Source organism: Dryobates pubescens, chromosome 9 (assembly GCF_014839835.1).
Source record: "Dryobates pubescens isolate bDryPub1 chromosome 9, bDryPub1.pri, whole genome shotgun sequence".
Lineage (NCBI taxonomy): Eukaryota > Metazoa > Chordata > Aves > Piciformes > Picidae > Dryobates > Dryobates pubescens.
Window position 1 is genome coordinate 29774392 of NC_071620.1, and position 17816 is coordinate 29792207.

A 17816-nucleotide genomic window follows, 5' to 3' on the forward strand; every position below is an offset into this window, starting at 1 on the left:
TTTGTCTCTGTGTCCTCCTTATCATCCTGACACCTTACCAAAGTGAAGAATGATGGACAGCTCTTAATGACTTCCCAGCATTTGATTCTGATCCAGTGGCCCAGCCCTTTTTTGCAAAGCATTACAGTGTCAATTCCTCTCTGAATTTCCACTTTAGGTCTCATGCCCACTTCCACATGTGCAGCTCCTCACTCCCACCCAGCAATTTGAGTCAAGATGGATGTGCTTCAGTCACATGTTGCTTGAATCAAGCCAACACTTCTGAACAGACAGACAGACTGACAGTTTATGTGGCATCAGCAGCTGTCAGGGCTGGTATCACCCTCCCACAATCCAGAACATTTCCTGGGAACATCCATCCCTACAGGGCACAGTCAAGGCTATTGTTCCCCAAGTCCAGAAAGCAGGCTCTGTCCTGTGTCACCTGTGCATGGCAAACCTCCTGCCTGACTTAGAAATACAGATTTTCCTCTCCTAACATGCTCATCAGGAGATTTGAACACAGAGGTTAGTGGTTTGGTCCCATCAGCCACATGAACTGGTCAAGCATTTCTGGCAGGCTGTACCAAGGCATTCCAGTAAGGATGGGTTCTGCAAACAAGCATTTACTGAGCAGTATCCTGGAAACACCCAAGAAAACAGAGCACATAGGCAGTCCTGAAACAGGCTCTTTGTACCCACAATGGTCTCAGCTGAACAGAAGATACTTATTGGATGAGGTTGGAACACTGGAGATGCATAAGGAGGCACTTTAAAAATGAAGCCTATTAGTGCTCACCTTCTCCTGCCTACCATTTTTGCAGCTGGAGGAGATGACCACACAGGCATTCAAGACCAGAAGGAACAACAGGCTATTCTACACCTGTTGTTTCCCATAAGCTGATGTTTCACCCCCTAAACATCCCCATGCCTGCTCTAAGGGCGACAGAGGCAGAGCAGTGGCATTCCCAACTCCTGCCTGTTCCCAGGGAGCTAGCGGTTAGGGGCCAACACCAAGCAGGCTCATTTCAAGCTCCTGGAGCTGGCAGCAGGAGTGCAATTAAGCTGTTTTCACAGCATGCTGGCCAAATGCAGCAATTTATTGGCTGAGTGATCGGATTATTCATTTGCAGAGCTAAGAGAGGACATTTTCTTACCACTTCAGTTGGCCTGTAGTACTTGTGATTGACTGTCACATGAATCTTGCCAGTCTCTTTGCATCGTCCTACTTCATTTTCGTTCTTCCCTTCCCACCTGTAAAGAAGATAAACATTTAATCAACCCATAATTACTTTAGTGCTCTGATCTTACCAGCATTTGGCCAGCTTTCATTTACTCGAGGGCTGGTGTCAATCCTCCCTGCAGGACAGTATAAACTCATTATCTATAGGAACAAAGGCAGAGTTTAGACTCGAGTGGAGCAACAATGGCTTTTGAAGTCTCTTTGTTTTGTTGGGTTTTTTTGATTCAGTGGAAGGTCTGAAATGCAGGACTTCCAAATTAAACACACGACGCTAGGGGAAAATAAAACGTCCTGATTTCAGAATGTCTCATGTATCTGCAAACAAATATGACAGGGAGGTTGTTCATTTGTGGATGGGTTCAAAGCTGGTTTCTTCAAATATTTTTAATTCTTGTATTTTGGCCAGTACTTTCAGGAACTCTTTAATCTGTTAATTTCGTGGACATGAAGCTCTGTTTGAATAGCATTAAGTGGCATAATTTAATTTGTGCTTAACTAGGGAAAACAAAGCAGAAATAGGTCTTGAGTTCTCAGTCTTAGCTCGACATAGCATGTCACAGACATGTCTTGTAAATAGCACTTGCTACCCTGCCTGTGAACCAAAAGCCATCTGTGCTGGCTGAATCTGTTTCTGCAATGTACTGTAGCTTATGTCATCTGCTTGTGCCACAAACTATTTTGTGAGCAACTGTCCTGGAGCAAAACCTTGAGGGCAGCAGAGGAGGAATGGTGTAGTGGGTGACCAGCTCTACCTCCAGAGAGGCCAGGAGCCTCAGGACAACACTACCTCCCAAACAAATGCTTCAGAAGGGTACACAGGTGCGTCAAACCTCATCCACTGAATGTACAAAATGCAGACCTATGACTCAAACTCTATCTTCTCTTTGTGTTTTTAGCTTCTAAGTTTATATCATGGGGCTCTGGACCAGCTTGGCACAGAAGAGCAGTGATGAAATCCTTTACTCTTAGTGTTTAAATACAATCTTTGTGATTTACATCAGCTCTGTGATTTAGATTCAGCCTCAGTCACCAACAACAGAATCAAAGTCCCTCTTGCCTCCCACTCATTAGCTGCCAGCTCTTGGGGTTTTGTCACAGACTTGGTTTCTCCTTGCTCCCTTGTGTCCCTACCCAAAACTCCTTGAAGAATTTAATTATTTGACAATCTCAGCATTCATTTTTGAGTTTCTGTCCCTGAGGGATAAGGAGGAAAGTGAAAATGTGACCCACAAAGGTTAAAACACTGAAAGGCAGAAGGAAATACCAAATACTAGCTTTTCAATCCCATGATTTTTTTTAAGCACAGCTCATGACTTTTGGGTAAGGAGCAAAGCCTGTAGGATGCTTGATACTGGGAACACTTCATGTTGAAATGGTGTCCAACAGATAATAGCCACAGTGAAGTCAGCTGGTAATTGTCATGCCTTGATGGTAAAGACAATTTATAACTTAAATTTTCGTCCTTTCTTTTTTGCAGTTGCTCTGTTTGGAGCCTGAACTGCAAAGTTTTCATTCAGAAGCCAAAACTAACATTAGTCCCTCCCTTTAAAGGGCAGAGGGTAAAAATGTGCAGGACTCAAATGAGCTTAATAGAAAACTAACCATCACCAGTGAAACAACAGGAAGGGCTTAGATCAGGAGACGTCAGTTGTTGCTGGAGGTCACTGAGCAGAGAACCCCATTTAACACCCAACAGGCTTCAGAGGGCTCGGCTGGGCCAGTAAAGACTCACTTAGTGTCGCTATCAAAGTTATACAACAATAGAAAGAGCTTAAGGAGAAGTCTCCACCCATTTTATCCAGTCCAGTAATGTGAAAATTTCACAACAGAAAAAAAAAAGAATTTCTCATTGTGACCAGAGTACTCTTTGATAGCCACACTGCCAGCTCCTCCAGGCACCTTGGACCCCACAGCTGGAACATCACCCTGCCAGGTCTGCAGAGGGTCAGCCTGACACCAGGAGCAAGCAGCCACTTTACTAAACAAATCCCCCTACCCTCATCTTCTAACTACAAAGAAAGGGAAAAAGCCCGACCAAACCCCTTGGTATCTTCTAGTCACACTGGATACTGTAACATCAGATCATCCTGGCATGATGGAAGAGGCATGGGGAACCCTGGCATGAGATAGTTCCAGCCGTCTAGGAACAGAAGCCGCCCAGGTTTCTGTTCCTTGGGGTGGATACCCTAGTAGGCAAGAACACAGCCCTGTGGGCTATGCAGAGGATCCCTGGCTAAAGAAAGTTTGGCTAATCAGGGCTGGACCAAGTGTATAGAGGATGAGAAGTGGATCCTCCAACTCCTTGCATGTGCCCAAGCCCAGGGTTCCCAGGAAGGTGCCTGGAGTGGATCCTCCACCTTTTGTAGGTTTCTCACAGAAGGATGGGTCCAAAGCCTGCATCCTTCTGCAAAGCCTTTATAACCAGAACATCATCTGGGGAGCTTCACCCTTCAATGAAGCAATGAACGGGTTTGCTCTTTCGGCCAGCACCATCAGCCACACATCAGAATGCTCTGCAGCTGGAAAAGGACACACAAGACCACAAGTCTGGTACTGACCAAGTGGGTTTCATATGACCTCTGCATCTACCCTTTGGGATTGCTTAGGATGACCTCAGAAACTTCCATTAAACTACACTAACCACATTTCAAATTCATGTGTAGGTTCCTTGCTTAGAAAGTTCTTCTCCTCAAGATCTTTCACACACTGGATTTACAGGGAATGGACTGCATTTAATTTAATACTAACTCCATATCTGCAGATCACTGTTGTTAGGATACTTAATACTAGTGACAATCAATGCCCCCTCTACTTCTTCTCTGCAGATTCCCATTATTTTCAATTTCCTATAACTATACAGCAAGACAACAAGCCTAAGGTATGAAACCACCCATAGGCATGGAAGATATTCTGAAGAGGAAGGGCTGGAGTACCCCTCAAGGGTTGTAAGGTGGACAGGTGAGGACACAGGGAACAAATGAGGAAGTTGGGAACAGCCCTGCGAAGGACCAAATGGTCCCAGTGGCTGTGAATGAGCAATGACCAAAGCAAAGCACATCTGTTGTTGAGGTGGTGAAGAATTCAGCTAAAAATGAAACCTTTCACCAAAGCACAGATGGACTGATGCATTTCACCTCCTTGCTAGAGCTTTGCACAGACAGAGAACTGACAGACTCAAAACATTTCAAGCCACCGGTCATTGCTCAGCCTCTTCAAGGACAATAAAACTGTAATATATGCCTTTCAAATCAAAAGCATGCCAAGAGGATGTATTTTCACATCTGAAAACAAACAAAAACTTAATTAAAAAAAAATCAGGAAAATTCTGCTCTTTTTCCACAAAAGATACCGTTTGTGTAGTCCTCAGGGTTGTGGCCTGACTGCTGCTACACACAGTGAAACCAAAGCACTTTATTTAGTCCTGGCACATTGCAAACAGCAAAACTGACTCCACATTACAGACCATTAACATCTTTTCCAAGCAATCTGTGGTAGGGAAACTTAAAATCTGACTCTTCACGTCCTCCTTTGCCACCATCTCAGCCAGCAGCCTTGCCAGCAGCTCTGGTGCACCAAAGAATCAAAGGTATAGGGTCTGCACAACCACGATTTGGGGTTTAAATCTATATATGTCACCATAAAGAGATGTATGTAAATTATTTTTCACATGCCCTGATCAATCAGGTCTTCAGTGTTTGTTCTCTAAAGGAGCACAATGAAAACAGTGAGATTGTTGTTGCTATATTCCCAGCACCGTCAAGATGAAGCTTCAAAACTCTAAACTCCCCCAGTTATTATGAGACTTTACAAAAGAATCCCTGCCAGGATCCCCAGATTTCCCCTCCCTCCCCCCCCAGTTATTTGGAAATCCTTTGAAGTTCTTTTCCATCTACCCTGAATTGTGAAAGTTGGAGCGACAGAAAATGTTTTCTCAATGAATATTAATGCTTCTGTGAAAATCCAAACATTCTGGAGAGAAAAGTTTTAGTTTCAGGTAAAGTCAGCCTGAAAAATATGACAAAAAAAAAAAGAGCTTTGACATTTTCAGAACAATTCCACACCCTCCCAACCCCCCCACCCCCCTTTCAGAATGGCCTTAAAAAGTATTTTGAAATAATTCTTTCTTTACAGGTTGTCCAGGGGGGCTGTGGAGTCTCCCTCTCTGGAGATAATTCAAACCCCTTCTGGATCCTATGTGATCTGGTACAGGTGATCCTGCTCTGGCAGGGGGATTGGACTAGAGGATCTTTCAAGGTCCCTTCCAGCCCCTAACATTCTGTGATTCTGTGAAAAGGCATTTAGAAGAAAAGTGAAGCAGTCCAGCTGACCTGAAATCAGATATTTCCCCAAGTATAATTTCTGAGAATTGTTTTCATTTCACTTAGGGAAAAAAAAAAAAAGTGGAATTTCCCTTGAAACACCACATTTAATTCTTACCCAGCCTTCTTATAGAAGAAACTCTCATACCTCTTGTGATGTATAAGATCAGATAATTAAACTGTTACAGTCTTCAGACCTGAATTTAAGTCCTGAAACAGTGATTAGGTCTGCCTACATTTAAAACCTTTTGTCAATAAGAAAGTAATAACAGTCTTTTGAACCAAAAGAGCCAATTATGCAGCTGAAGTGTGCTAAATGCCCACATAAAGCATCCACTCTGCAGTGAGAATGGTGACTAAAGGGATCACAGACTCACAGAACATCAGAGGTTGGAAGGGACTTCCAGAGATCATTGAGTCCAAACCTCCTGCCAAAACAGGATGACCTAGGGTAGTCTGCACAAGAATGTATCCAAGCAGGTTTTGAATGTGTCCGGAAGAGACTCCACAACCCTCCCTGGGCAGCCTGTTCCAGTGCTCTGTCACCCTCACTGTAAAGAAGTTTCTCCTCATATTGAGGTGAAACCTTCTATGTTCAGGTTTGCATCCAGTGTTCTTTGTCTTATTACTGTGCACCACCAAAAAGAGCTTGGCCTCCTCCACTTGACATCCACCCCTCAGATATTCACAGACATTGATCAGATCCCCTCTCAGTCTTCTCTTCTCAAGACTAAACAGCCCTCAGGATCTCAGTCTCTCTTCATAGGGCTGATGCTCAAGTCCCCTAATCATCCTCGTGGCTCTCTGTTGGATTCCCTCCAGCAGATCTCTGCCTCACTTGAACTGGGGAGCCCAAAAATGGACACAGTATTCCAGGTGTGGTCTCACCAGGGCAGAGTAGAGGGGGAGAAGAACCTCCCTAGACCTGCTGGGCACACTTTTCTTGATGCACTCTGGGATAACTTGTGGCTCTCTTGGCCACAAGGGCACATTGCTGTCCCTGGAGAACTTGCTTTCCACCAGCACTCCAAGGTCTTTCTCTCCGTGGAGCTGCTTTCCAGCAGGGCAGCCCCTAACCTGCACTGGTGCCTGTTGTTATTTCCCCAAGATGCAGGACCCTGCACTTGTCCTTATTGAACTTCATGAGGCGTGCCTTCACCCAGCTCTCCAGTCTGTCCAGATCTCATTGGATGGCAGCACAGCCTGATGGGGTGTCAGCCACACACCCAATTTTATATCATCAGTGAACTTGCTGAGAGTACTCTCAGTCCCCTCATCCACAAAACTGGACCCAGTATTGATCCCTGGGGAACACCACTGGATGCAGTCCTGTGAGGACCCTTACTCATGTGGACTCAACCCAGGGTGGTGCTCCTTATTGACCTGGCTGGGCTCCTCTCAGCTATGACTCTTCAAAATGCCTCCAGTTTCTGCTTGAGGTTCTGTTCCCTTCCTCCTCACCTGAAAGCTCCTGATTTTTATGAGCTGTTAAATGCAACATATAGCCCTGGCCAGCATCAATTTTCAGTGGGCAAAACCCAGACCTGGAAACAGCAATTGTTCTGCTGATTCCTTTTCATGGCTTCTCTTCTGAGTCTCCACACCCCCCTTACTAACACATTGCTGGCTTTCTATGCTTACAGCAATCCTTCAAATCTCATGATTTCTGTAACCCAACCTCCCATTTTAAGGTAAACAAAAATAACCAACCAACAAACAAACCCCCAAACAAACCCCAACCAAACCAAACCAAGCCAAACCAAATCTGAAACCCCCTCCTCCTTTAGTTCAACCTCAGTTCAACTTTCACTGCCATTGCATTGGCCACTACTCCACTTCTGGTAGTGGTTCACTTTGTTAGACCTTACAGCTTATCAGAAAACTTCTCCTTTTCAGGGTGATCTTTTGTAAGACCAACTGGCGGTGCTAGGGAGGATAAGATTTCTATGTAGAGCCAAATGGCTTGAGTTAAATATTCATTTTCACTGAACTCTGATCCTGGAGGCAAGGAATATCTCTGCAACAAATGCACATGTATTCTTATATTAATAAAACCCTCAATAAATCTTCCCACTGCCCAAACAGGATTTTTGTTTTGTTTTGTCTTTTCTTTTCTCCCCCCCCTGCCCCCCTTCTCCATATTTGCAGACAGTCTTTGCAGCACTGCAAAGAACTCCAAGACCTGTAGTGGTTTCAGGCTATCTTTGCGATCCTGTTCTAATGTAATAAGATTAATGACAGAAAATTAGCCAAGACAAGCATTTGCCTGTTTCATTTACCCTCCTGCAGTTCAAATTATGGGCGGGAAGTGTTTCCCCCAAGTACTACTTAATTAGTAATAAGTAGAAGGGAGAGTAAAAGAGAGGAAAAAGTAGTGTAATCCTTATAGGGGAGAAAATATTTGTAGCTCTGAGGCTTTCCTGTTAGTACAAAGGACTGAATTTCAATGATTCAGAGGACAATATAAATACAACTTGAAATTTCTCTCTCGAATAAGAAATGGTAGAAGTGAAAAAACCCTACATAAGTTAGATAAACCCCTGTGTGTGCTTCACTGTCAGCCTCAGAGAGAGTCACTCTTTCTGCAGATGTGTGTCTCATTAGTTACAAAAATGTAGTAAAGTTTCTCTCAGCTTAGCTGGAAGACACAGTCCTGACATGTGCTAGTGAGTGGCTGTGACAGTATTATGTTATCTTCTTGGAAGGACTTTTTGGGCTGCCCTGGATTTTCAGCTGTGTAAGTTAATGTGGATTGTTAGGAAGGGAAATTAAAAGAGAAATAAAATAAATGTTTATCTGGTTGATGGGGCAGCCAGGATTGATTTTCTTTCTGTCCTCCACTACAGTATAGAATCATAGAATCATTTTGGTTGGAAAAGATCTCCAAGATTGTCAAGTCCAACCATTAACCCACCACCACCACACCCACTACACTATGTCCCAATATGCCTTGTCTATGTGTTTTCTTAACATCTCTGGGGATTGTGACTCCATCATCTCCTTGGGCATCTTTTTCTAATGCCCCACCACTCTTTCAGCAATGAAATTCTTCCTAATAGCTAATATAAACCTCAAGATGTGACAGCTAAGACTTTGTCATATTTGCCACTTCCCCTGCCACTGCACAGAGCAGGGATGGTTAAGAGTCCGTGCATCTGTGCCCTGTGTTCTTGGATGCACCACAAGTTCAGCCAGCTGCTGCCGGCCATGGCATCCCTTCTGACCATTCATCCCACCAGTTTTAAGAGGCTCATTGTACAGCAATACTGGGAAGCTGTGCTATCACTTACAGCACTGGAAAGTGCTGCTGGAAATTTCCCAGGTATGCTTGTGAAATTGCAAAGTTTCATAATACCTGTAAACCTCCCCAACCCCCCACCAAACTAACCCCAAACAGCTCGTCCAAACTTCATGGAACTGAGAGAGGAAGAAACCAGGGTGGTGGAGTCACCATCCCTGGAGGTGTTAAAAAAGTGTAGAAATGGCACTTCAGGGCATGGTTTAGTGGTCATGGTGGTGTTGGGTTGACTGTTGGACTTATCATAGAATCATAGAATCAATAAGGTTGGAAGAGACCTCAAAGATCATGAAGTCCAACCTGTCACCACAGACCTCAGGATTACCAAACCATGGCACCAAGTGCCACATCCAATCCCCTCTTGAACACCTCCAGGGATGGTGACTCCACCACCTCCCTGGGCAGCCCATTCCAACGGCTAACAACTCTCTCTGTGAAAACTTTCTCCTCACCTTGAGCCTAAACTTCCCCTGGCACAGCTTGAGACTGTGTCCTCTTGTTCTGGTTGCCTGGGAGAAAAGACCAACCCCCTCCTAGCTACAATCACTCTTCAGGTAGTTGTAGAGAGCAATAAGTTAATGAAACAATTCTGTGATTGTATAATTCCATTCAAACACTGACCACAGTAATTCCCAGTATGGACCAGGTCCACTATATGGAGCCACATGAGCAAAAAGTCAAACAAATAGGCCACACAACTGTGTGCTATGACCAACTAGATCTAAAGTAAGCCTTTAATATCTTCTCTAAATAGTCACACAACTGTGTATCAGGATCAACTAGATCTAAAATAAGTCTTTTATATCCTCTTTATAACAGGAGCTCTTCATTAAGGTGCTTTCACTTTTATTTGTGTAGTTGCTCTTCTCTCTGTGTTTTTCTCATGGGTTTTAATTTGCTTCCTGAAAGATACAGGTCCATTTGTCACTCTTGAGAATGCTGAGACTTCTTAGGCCAACACCAGCGCACAGAGTTTCAAATTCAATGAATGGATAAATGCATTCAGCAGGTACTGATTTGGACGTTCCAAGATTTACCTAGTTTTAGGTAATCAAAACACAGACTAACTAATTTAGGTGTTCACTAAACATTCATTCTTGCTTTCCCAAACAACACTAGACCGGGACAAAAGAGTTCTGAAATTCATGAGAATTTTTGCTTAGATGGAGCAACTAACTCCACAGCACATTCCTATCAATGCTTAAGAGGGAGAATTAGCTTAAACTTGTACACACAAGAAGCAAAAGTATAGAAAAAAGAGAGAAATAAGAAAGCTAAAGCAATGCCTAGAGCTCCTACTGATTCCCCTTTGCCCTGTCACACCTCAGTACTATGAGGGCACACAGGACAGCGTGTGTGTGATCGATCATACAGGGACATCTCACTGTCAAGAAATGCAAAGAACACAGAGAGAAACTTATTCCCCAAACGAAGCTTTTTGGGCTAGAAATTCTACTTATACAGCTTCTCTCTCTTTCTCTCTTCCCCCATCAGAATTTTTTCTGGAAGTTGATGCCAAAAATTGAAACCAGACTAAAAGCTCATTGAGGAGAAAATGTTATTACCTTTCCAGCCACCCACTGGCTGTTCAAATAATATTGTATATATCTGTGCACTCCTGCATATTTATTGAATTTGTCAAGTTTTTGTTCCCAAGTAAAACTTATTGGCCCTGTCAAAAGTTCACCAGCTGCAGAAGTGACTTTGATGGCCCGAGGAGCAGCCCTGGCGCTAGCGTCATGGAAGAGCCTGTGGCTTTCCTCTCCCTCCTCCAGCTGAGATTGGTATGCTGATGGATGGGGCCCAGAGAAGATACAGAAGGAGGGAAATTGAAAAAATAATAAACAATAAAAATATAAATTACAGAAAGCGCTCCCCGAGCCATCCTGGTTTTATTACATGGCCTTGAGAAGGAATTTGGTGTTTTCAATCGAACTATGTGGAACATGCACTGTAAACATTCTGCACCCACTGCAACATTCTGATGGCTTGTAGGAGGAAGGGCTAATTGGATAGGGTGGATGTCTGCTTAATCCCTGTGGTGTGGTTGATGGGCTGTCACACAGCAAGGAAAGGGGTGGGAGGTGTCACCCCTGGAGACCACAGAGAATGGGAGAAGGGCAGTGGAGATCTGAGAATCTTGCAAAATACAGAACCAGGCAAAAAAAACCCCTCCTTTTGCAGCAGAGTGATGAGAAGCAACATCTCTGAGGGGCATCTGTGCCCCAGGAATGAAGACTTGGAATAAAGAATCAAGATGTTCTCACCTATTTTGTTTCTCTCATGATGTAGAGAACACAAAACACGCCTGCTGTGGCATCAGTCATGCCTTGGAGGTCTCACATGGTACAGAATTTCAGTGTGATGGGGAAAAAAGCCAGAAGGTACAGAAACACTGCTCTGTAGCACAGCAAATGCAACAGGCTAGAAACATTCAGCCCCTGGCTGCTATCTCATGTTCGTACTCACACGATGGTTTTCCCAATGTGCTTAAATGACTTCTCCACAAATTCACGGACGCTGTGGACCTCCCCAGTGGCTATGACAAAGTCCTCAGGCTCATCCGTCTGCAGCATCAGCCACATGGCCTGCAGAAAGACAAACAGAGCTGGGTTCAGTGCATGTGTGAGTGGTACATTACATTGTATTATGGCACCTTTGATTTGGAAGTAATGACTTGGACCCCTAGCTGGGGAAGCAAGCATTCACCTGATGTGGTGACTGTCCACCAGTTCACTGTAACCCTGAGACAAGTTCAGTTATTTCCCCCTATAGAAAACAATGCTGTATTTGATTTCCAATTTGGTTCACAGCAGGGGAGACTTAACTGTGTTTACTTTTGAACACTGAGACTTGTTTTAGCGCTCTGGAGCACAGATTTCCTGGTTCAAACTATGGCACAAATTGACACAGATATGAGCAAAAGCACATTTTGCAATGTTTCACTCCAGATTGCCAATGTCTGTCTGTTATAAAATGATGTCAAGCACATTAAAACATGAAAACATGGGTCCTTTTAGCTCTTCCTTCTGCCATGTTTGCTTTGGATGAGATTTTAATTAAAAGTAACTAAGGACAGTCAACAGTCCATTTGATCAAGTTAATCTGTGTTTCCTGATGAATATGGGGAGTGGCCGAGGGAACTGAGGCTTTTAGTCTGGAGAAGAGGCTGAAGGGAGACCTTATTGCTCTCTACAACTACCTGCAAGGAGATTGTACTGAGGTGGGGGCTGGCCTCTTCTCCCTACTATCAAGTGTCAGAATGAGAGGAAATGGCCTCAGGTTGTGCCAGGAGAGGTTTAGATTGGATATCAGGAAAAAATTCTTTACTGAAAGGGTGGTCAGGCATTGGAACAGGATGCCCAGGGAGGTGGTGGAGTCATCATCCCTGGAGGTGTTAAAAAAAACCATGTAGATGGTGGCACTTTCAGGATATGGTTTACTGGCCATGGTGGTGTTGGGTTGATCATTGAACTTGATGATTATAGAGGTCTTTTCCAATCTTAATGATTATATGATATGAAAGAGCCATGGGAGAACCTGTGGTGTTTGACACAGGGCCACAGAAAACCCTGGTAGAAAAGCAAGACAAGCACTAACATCTTCCAGAGAACCATTTGTGTAGCAGCAAAAAAAATCACAATAGGTTTTGAAGCAAAACTTGAAGAGGCTGTCAGCATATTTGTATTTTAGGGGAGCCGGTTTGCTTCCCACAGCAGTGTTTTCCCCAGGTGCCCCTCCCACAAACAAGTGATGATAGATGAGCACAGCCTCAGAAGGATGGACAGATCACTCAGCAGGAGAGCAGATGGAAAAAATCATGATTTGTCTGAGGGACCAGGGCAGGTACACCTTGGTTTTCTGCCTGCAAGCCACTGCTTTAGCAGCTAGGCTATGTGACTGGCTTGGAGCTGCAGGCAGACAGAATAATTATTACTTTAGATCAATCAAAATGATGTAAACACTTAATTTCCTTTGGAGAGGAAAAGGGAATACCTGTATGGCATGATCTTTGCTTAATAAATAACCAGAAAAGGAAACCCAAAATATTTCAGCTTTCTCTCCATATGGTAAAAAGGACTGTCATCTTCACACAGAGTCATCCACAATGCTATTTGCATTGACCTCTGCACATCAGCTTGAAAGAAAACAATTTTAGTAGGTCCCTTGATGGTAGTGGATACTCTGCAAATCAGATTAATAAAAGCTTTGGGACAGCTCGGTTTCTCCTGGTAAATACCACCTGAAACATTCAATTCTCCCCCCTTCCCTTCTTCATAAATCAGTGTCCAGCACAGTGAGGCGACACATTCCACTTAAATGGCTCTATTTGCAAGTCATTTTTCTTCCCAGTTATTATTTTATGCATCTTCCAAAGTTTTGACAAGATTTTATTAACATGTTCCCTCTGAACCTTTCTGCTTCTTGAACGTGCGTTGAAGGCTGGGTTTCGGGCAACTGCTGCGTGAGTTCTTGACATGAATTGTGCTTTAGGGATATGACCTGCTGGGCAGGACAATGGCAGCAGCTTTATTTTTCTTTTCCAGGGTTGAGCATTCAGCCAATGACGCAGAAATAGCCGGCTGGCTGATGAAACTCCTCTTGTGGGGAGGAGATGTCTTAACTCGTATCTCTCACATGAGCTTTCTTGGTTTTCTTGATGATTTGAGAGGCTGCCATAAATCACCAACTACTCTTTCTTCATGACTGGACAAGCTTGCAGGAGTCACAGTTGCGGCAGCCTTGCAAAAAGGTAAAAGGAATGGCTAAAATAACTAATTGAGAGTTCTGACTCTCCTAGTTTAGTCCCTGATTTCACAGACCTCTAGCTTTTATTAAGCAGCCCAAGCTTACTTATGGAAGGCACTCTTGGAGTGAACAAGGCTTTCCATGGTTAGATATTCAGAATATACTCAGGTCCTCCTGCCAACTTCCGTGGATTTTTGCTGTACAGAATGAACTCAAAGTCTTGCTTTTTTGTGTGGGGTTTTTTTTTGTTGCTGGTGGGTTTTTGTTTTGTTTTGTTTTAAACATACCCAGCACTGCAGTGTCATCCCTGACAGAGTTGAGGGGTAAAATCTGAATCCCAAGTGTGGGTTGACCAAATCTGCAATATTAGCAGAAAGACCTGCTACTTACTACACACTTTTGTCCAGAATTATCAAAATGTCTAATTGGAAGCAGAGTCAGACCTAGGTTAACTTTTTGCCACTCCTCCACTTTTAAACATCTCAGTGTTGTGATTCATTTGACACAGTTTTAGCGTGGATGTTACGATGAGACATTCAAAAGCTCAGCAGGCATTTAAAATATATACACATCAATTTTATGCATCGATATAAAACAGCGTTGGGAGTTTCTCTTTACTCTCTAACAGGCACCACACTGAAGGAGACAGCTACATAATACTAACAGAAATCCAGCCTTTGACAACTGTTCTCACCAAGTATTGTGCATTTCTATGTACCAGCTCCTGTCTACCATCCCAAAGAGCAAGAAAATATGTCTTAGAAATACAACTTTAACAGGATCAACTTATAAACAATGCAGACAGAGTTGCTAAAAGCAATTTTTGCCTCCATTCCTACCAGGAAAGAACATTTAGATTAATGATTACTTGAGAATCTCTTACTATTCATTCTTCATTTTTTTTTTTCCCTTCTGGCTTTCACAATTATTGGCACTCACCATTACCTCAGTAAAATCAAGTATGACAAAAGGAACCTGCTAAAGTGACGAACAAAGTAAGAGATAGTTCTGGTTTGCTTTGAGGAAGGCAGCCAAATTCTGTGGGCTTTGAATGGATCTGAGTGAACAGTCTGCAAAAAGAAAAACCACAAAGCAAAGCCAGAAGATAGAAGAGGCTTTGAACAAGCTCTTCATTCAAATATTTCCACAGGTACAGTCCATGACAACCAAGGAGCTCTGTATACCAGCAGTAGCTATACGCCTTCCCTCCAACCAAGTGCCAGGAATGCGCTTCCCCCTGCATCAGACTAACAAAGGCCCCTGACCTATCAATTTCTAGGCATTTCCTTCAAAAGTTCATGTTGTCCCAGACTGAGAAGGGGGGAGGGAGAGGGGCACAGCTCCAGGTTTATTTGTCGTAACTGAATGGCTTACTGGTTTTAACAGAGGGGAAAAGCTTTGTTTAAATTTCCACTGAAAGTAATTAATGGTTATTGACTGGCAAATGAAGAACAGGTGACACTCTGAATTAGAAGATAAATGATCTCATGTTCTAGCGTGATAATGGGTTAGTAATTGCTACAAAGCCTCAGCCTAGTGCGTCCCATCATGATGCTAGATCATGTCCAGCACACAAAGGCCCCTGTGTGAGAGGTATTCAGCCGTTCACCTCCCGATACAGCTGCAGAGTGATCTGCTCCATTTATTTGCTGATGGACTGCACGACTGAGGCAAAAGTTCACCCATTCTCACCTTCCTGTTCACATGCTGAACCACATGACCCATGACATGGCTGAACTGGGATGAAAACAGCACCCAGCCTTGGCTCTCGGCTATCTTTTAACCATCACAAGGTCATGTATTTTTGGAATTTTTCTGGTGCAGGAATGGAGAACTGTGAATTTCCCTGTATTTTTTTTCTGATGGGCTGGCAGCAAGTGAAGAATTTACTCCCATTCAATCCTGCTATCCTCTCCACAATTTTTTGCTCTATGCAGTTAAAAAGTGGGGAAATGCTGAAAAGGAAGAGAAAACTACTGTGTAAACAACTCAGGCTTCATCTCTCCTAGAATGAGGCCGTTCCTTTAATGGTGAGCATAACAAAACATATTTTTCATATTTCAGCTCTTTTTGGCTCTGGTTTAGTGACTCATGAAGTCTAAAGGCAATAATATGGCATTTACATTTAAGGACAGAAACCTAAATGTAGAGAGATACGTAGCAAGCCCAGCAAGCAGACACGCTTCCGTGATTACATGGACTGGGATATCTGTTTTGCATGCCTGAGCTACACAGACTCTGCCAAAACCTTCCCACTTCCATCTTTCCTCTCTTCCCTTTTCAGGAGTAAGCAACATTTTGAAGCAGCATGCCTAAACCATGAACCAGTCTTCTCCCTGCAGAAACTTCTTTGCTTTCACAATTGGACTAGCAGCAGAGACAACCCAAGATGGACTAACACCATGTACATATAGGTACATTCTCTACATGCCACTACTGTTGTGTCTGCTTGTCTGGAGCATCTGGAGTATATTGTAGATGTGTTTCACCATTAACTTCCACTTCAGAATCCCAGTGAGAAAAAATTTACTAGCTGGGTTGTCACCCATGGATAGCAAAGAGTCAGTAGTTTAGGTTATGTTTAACCCTCTGTATTTGATACTTCTCTTTCACTGTCTGCTCAAGCACTGTAAATTGTTAAAATGGGCTTGTAATCAGGTATCTCCTACTTAATAGGAAGACCCAAACACATCCAACTTTCTGGGACTTTGATTTCTGCTCTAGAAATAAAAGATGATTTTTCAAGAGAATGTGTTAAGTCTTTTCTTCCACCAGATGCAAGACTCAAACCGGAGATATGACTGAACAGACACAAGATGTGATACATGGAAAATGCTGTCACTAATTACTGTTTGTCCTGCACTGCCACACAGCACTTTTTTCCCAAGCCCTATGCTGTCAAAAAACCCCTTTCATACATGTTTCTAGGTTTTATGTGGAGAACAAATTCTTTGCATTCCACATGCACACACAAAATAAAAATTAGCTGAATTCAGTGATGTTTAAATGATGGAACAGATAGTCACAGCCTGATGCAGGGTGTGTTGTCCATGCACTTAAGAGACAAAGCAGCAGATTGGTGAATGTCCAGCTCTACACAATTATCACTTGTGGAGGGCATGGGTTACCTCAAGGCTGTCAACAATTAGGGAGCCATTTCTGACTAAGTTGGGAAACATTACCACCCAGAGAGACCCAGGAGCACATTATCACTATTTATAGATGTTTTGCCTTTACAATATTCCATACCCAATTGTCTAAGACTGGGTAGAAGAGTTCTGTGGTATGGACATGGACTCTCTAGTGATCCCAAACCTAGCCATCCTGCTGGGGTCACCACTGAGAGAGAGAACTGAGAATGTGAGGCCAAAGCATCTCTTTACAGAGATGTGGCAGCGATGAAGAACTTTCTCCCCATATGGTGAGCACAAAGGCCTGGCATGCCTGCTGTTCCTTCACTCATTATTTCTGACATAAAAGACAGTAGCATTGTATCACCTTCTTCTCTGTATTGTCCTGACTCAATTGCACTGGCAGGGAAAGAAGCTTCTTGGCATCTTCTGCACTGTGCAAGTTGGGGAGATGTCATGCCCACGCACTTCCTGCCTGCATGGATGGGAAGCAGTTCCAGATGCCATCACTCAGCTCTTTCTGACACAGCCCAGCTGATTGTCTGTGGTTTCTCAAGCCGCTACAAGTGATGATCGTGCTTTGGAAAAGTGAGGCTGGGGACATCAGCTCAGAGTTCTGAACCCAAACTGAGTTCCAGTTTATCTATTTATTTACTTTTGGAGGGGCAGGGAGGGAAGAAAAGGTGCTTCACTGGCTGAATCACCCACATCTGATTGACTTCTGCAACTGTTGAAAGCGTAGGTGTGTACTGGGTGTACCCAGTAGGCATGAGCATCTGTTATATAAGAAGATTATATAAATGGACAGCAATGCATACATACATACAATACACAACACAGGGGAAAATCCTCTGCTTACATGTGTTTCGCACACCATAGGGGCACAGCACACATGGCTGGAGAGCACTATCCAAGCTCAAGTGCAGCAGAAGAATGTTGTGATCAGGGTAAAGTATAAACTGCCCCGGCCCCAGAGCCAAGAGAAAAGCCCTGGGCATGATCCTGTGCACCCTGCTACAATGGGTATGAAGTGGAATGAACAACTGTTGTCTTCACACTTGTTTTTGATGCTGTTGTGAGGTCAGGGGAGTACAGCT

General features: G+C 43.6%; 1 protein-coding gene across 1 annotated transcript in view; it reads right to left on the reverse strand.

Annotated features, from left to right (window-relative positions):
• The window catches only part of GMDS (GDP-mannose 4,6-dehydratase), a 370458-nt gene that overhangs the window by 74441 nt on the left and 278201 nt on the right, over positions 1–17816 (reverse strand). The window contains exons 8-9 of the mRNA XM_009903807.2: positions 11309–11427; positions 1137–1233 (exon numbers count right to left, since the gene is read on the reverse strand). Of these exons, the coding sequence (XP_009902109.1) occupies positions 1137–1233; positions 11309–11427 (216 nt within the window). The remainder of the gene's footprint in view (positions 1–1136; positions 1234–11308; positions 11428–17816) is intronic.